Source organism: Fonticula alba (assembly GCF_000388065.1).
Source record: "Fonticula alba strain ATCC 38817 unplaced genomic scaffold supercont2.1, whole genome shotgun sequence".
In the NCBI taxonomy this organism is placed as follows: Eukaryota; order Rotosphaerida; family Fonticulaceae; genus Fonticula; species Fonticula alba.
The window spans coordinates 1,254,067-1,257,320 of record NW_009242971.1 but is presented as its reverse complement, the minus strand read 5'-3'; the positions used below and the strand labels follow the sequence as shown (position 1 = coordinate 1,257,320).

Below are 3,254 nucleotides of genomic sequence, written 5' to 3'. Positions count from 1 at the left end.
CCCCCCCATCTCTCTCTCCCCCCCACTAGGCATCGCCGTTGTCGCTGCCCAAGTCCTCCGATCGTGACTGTTCTTGGTCTCCACCATGGACCAATTTGTCGTCGCGACTGAGGCTCCGTCCAAATGCCAGAAGGTCCGCGCCTGGGTGACATTTCGCAGCCCGCCATCAGGCCCAGCTCCTTTCGTCTATCTGTCGGAATTGACGCCTCTCTCTCTCTCTCTCCATCTTCCCCCAGACTTCCGAGTGGCAGTGGTTTGTCACGCACGAGATCCCGCAGCTCTTTGAGGAGCTCTCCGACCTTGTCAATGTACTTGTCGTCCGCCCTTTTCCGCAACCCCCCTTGCATGAGCCGGCTTCCCGTCTTTTCGGCCTGACTCACACTCACATCCTTTCCCTCGGCGGCGGCGGCGGCGGCGGCGCTGGAAAACAAAAAAGGACGCCCTTGTCCACCTGATGCAAGCCGTTCCATCCAAGGACTCGCGAGACGGTGCTGGGTCCTTCTCGCGCAAGTCGCCGGCCAGCAGCTCGAACACCTTGCTCATTTCGGCGGTCCATAGCTCTGGCCCTGCCAAGGGCACCTCCTTCGAGTCGGGCTTCATGCCGGCTTTGGTCGGTCTGGCTGGTGCTTCCGGCTCCATGGACCGCCTCCTTTCTGGCCATGTTACCGTGTGGGGCTGTCATGTCATTCGTCTGGTCCGGTCTTTCTCTCCACTTCGCCTTCGATGCTCCCATTGCCCGTGCTAACGGCCTTCACGATGCCACTCGCTCCCTCTGGGCTCCCTCCCCCCCCCCCACCCGGCTCTTTCCTTCCGCTGCCCTCTTGTCTGATGATATGTATGGTTGCATGCTTGCAGACAATCCGATACAGTCCTTCTCCTCGGTCCTATCAGGCTAATTTCACGGCAGATGTTTTCCCCCGAGGGTCGGAGGAAGCCGGCGGTCGGCCACGCTCTGGGACCGGTGACCGGTCGCAGCCCCCGGCCCCGTTGTCTGTGACCCCATCCTCGCTCCCACCGACAGGCCGGTCTTCCTCTTTCTCCTCCGGCGGGGGGCTCTCGGCCGAGATGGTATTTGCCTCGATCAGTACCGAGCGTGGGTGGCCGATCGCCGAGCTGGTCGACGCGCGTCGGGCTCTGATCGAGGTCCGTCAAGAGTTGGACTGCCACCTTGGCGGCGGGGAGACGGCCGATGCACCTGGTGATGAGCCCACCGACCACATTTTCCCGGCCTATGACCGGGATGCTCTCCAGTGGCTGCTGGAAATTCTTGGCTCATCCTTGGAGCAGGCCCGCCGTTTGCTGGAGCCCTCATACGGATCCCTCTCTTTGGTCGAGCTGATCGGCAGTCAGCGGAGTCCGTCGGCCTGGGCGGCGCTGGTGCGTGTTTCCGCGCGCGCGCGCGCGCGCACGCCGGCGTACCTTTGCACCTGCGGAGCGGTATTCGTACATATACCGGTGGGGGGAAGAGAGGGGGAAGTGGGCATGGGGGGCTGAGTCTTGCACAATGTGGACTAACATCGCACTTTTTAATGCCCCCTTCATCCCTCGCCCCAGCCTTGGAGCCCGGACCCTCCGTCTGGGGTGATTCTGGCCGCTGGTGGCGTCCGGCTGGCTGCGTCGCCGATGCATGGCGCAGTGACATTCACTGAGCCGGCCTCCGGCAGCGCCGAGTGCGCCTGCCTGGCAAACCTGTCCGATATGCCGCCGGCCGGCGATGCGTCGAGCGACGATTTGACCTCCGCGTCATCATCCTCCTTGAGCAGCCTCAATGGCCTTGGCCCAGGACGGACAGGCCAGCTGTACTGCGGGCCCAACTGCATGTACAGCCCCCACTCGCCGCCTGGGCTTGGAATGAGCCCGGTCGCTGGGATGTCCAACCAGAATGATACCGCCTTGTTGGCCGGACAGACGGTCCTCAACAGCGATGACCAGTGCGTTGGAGAGTCTTTCGATGGGGCTCCTCCCGTGTCCGCCCCTTCTCATTTTTCTGCCTCTCTGTCTTCGCCTCTCATGGCCTGTCTCCTGCACACAGATGTGCCTTTTTTCTCTAACCATCCAGCGCCATCGTCCTCTCTCCCTCCCTCTCTCCCTCCCTCTCTCTCTCTCTCTCTCTCTCTCTCTCGGAAGTCCCACGGTGATCTCGTGGACTTCGCAGACCCCGCATCCCGGGGCGGCGGTGGCCCTTGCCGCAGTGAATGCCGCTTGTGAAAAGGTTCGCCGCTTGCTCTCCTCCATCGAGGCGCTATACCCAGCAAGTTGATGTCTGTCTGTCTGTCTGTCCGTGTGTGTGTGTGTGTGTGAATGCACGCGCAAATACAAGTACACCAATGTCATCTTTCGTTCTTGCTGTTTCACCTCCGAATGGAGGAATACGCCGACAGCCTGAGGGAGGCTGGTGGTCTATTGGTGGGGGGAGGGAGAAAAGAAAAGAAAAAAGAAGAGGAACAAGACACCCTCGACCACGCCCACTCTGGGTCGCCCCCTACCAACATGCAGGCATGGCGTTGACCAAGACATTGGACGAGCCGAGGCAGCTCTGACTGAGGGGAGCCTCGGGGATCTCATCAAAAGACAGATCCAGGAAGGAGTCCGACTCGGTGTCGGGTGTGGCCTCAGCGTTGAACCCAGCCAGGTCACCAGTGGCAACATAGGGGGCGATTGCCGGACCAGTCGGCCGGGGAATAGCGCCGGCCGCGGTCCACTCGGCCAGGGACTCGGCTAGGCCCTTCGGAGCCAAGAAGTCCTGGCAAACAATGAAATGCTCTGCATTCCACGGGTGCAGTCGGGGCAAGCGGACGTGTGTGTGTGTGTGTGTGTGTGTGTAAGAGAGAGAGAGGAGTCAGTGGTCGGTTTCAAGCAAGGCAGGGATGCGCATGCGCGGTGTTTGTGGCCACATGGAAAGGGCCAGGTATCGCCTTCAGCAGCCACGACAATGAGTCAGGCACGTACCTCGACTTGAGGGGCGAGAGGAGGCCGGCTTGAAGATGGAGACCCGCCCAAAGGCGGCCTGCATCTGAGCGAAAAGGAAGGAGGTGTTGTCTTCGAGGAAGAACTTGGCGGTGAAAGCACCCCCGGGGCGGAGGATTTGAGACACGATGGTCAGGGCAGCTGTCAGGAGCTGGGCCTGGAGCCACTCGTCAACGGAATGAACGCCAGTGACTAGGGGTGAGGAGTTCGCGAGCCGATGAGGAGTCAGTGTAAGGGGAAGGCAGGAGAGCAGGGAGAGAGAGAGAGGGAGAGAGAGAGGGAGAGAG

The 3,254-nt window shown here is 61.3% G+C and overlaps 2 protein-coding genes across 2 annotated transcripts in view; one reads left to right on the top strand and one right to left on the bottom strand.

Moving 5' to 3' along the window:
* Positions 1 to 2,333, top strand: H696_00277 (hypothetical protein). Its single transcript, XM_009494124.1, has 6 exons — positions 1 to 133; positions 237 to 308; positions 437 to 694; positions 856 to 1,377; positions 1,555 to 1,931; positions 2,128 to 2,333. Exons 1-6 carry the CDS (start codon positions 86 to 88, stop codon positions 2,258 to 2,260), a joined length of 1,410 nt encoding a protein of 469 aa, XP_009492399.1. The 5' UTR covers positions 1 to 85; the 3' UTR covers positions 2,261 to 2,333.
* A 2-nt stretch (positions 2,334 to 2,335) lies between these two features.
* Positions 2,336 to 3,254, bottom strand: part of H696_00276 (ribosomal RNA large subunit methyltransferase J) — a 6,042-nt gene continuing 5,123 nt past the window's right edge. The window contains exons 4-5 of the mRNA XM_009494123.1: positions 2,950 to 3,159; positions 2,336 to 2,763 (exon numbers count right to left, since the gene is read on the bottom strand). Coding sequence (XP_009492398.1) covers positions 2,483 to 2,763; positions 2,950 to 3,159 — 491 coding nt within the window. The 3' untranslated portion in view covers positions 2,336 to 2,482. The remainder of the gene's footprint in view (positions 2,764 to 2,949; positions 3,160 to 3,254) is intronic.

Excerpts from the sequence above, each read along its gene's own strand:
- H696_00277 (XM_009494124.1), top strand. The coding sequence starts at position 86 with ATGGACCAATTTGTCGTCGCGACTGAGGCTCCGTCCAAATGCCAGAAG. Across the intron at positions 695-855 it reads GCTGTCATGTCATTCGTCTG|ACAATCCGATACAGTCCTTC; the intron begins GTCCGGTCTTTC and ends GCATGCTTGCAG. Across the intron at positions 1,378-1,554 it reads CGTCGGCCTGGGCGGCGCTG|CCTTGGAGCCCGGACCCTCC; the intron begins GTGCGTGTTTCC and ends CCCTCGCCCCAG.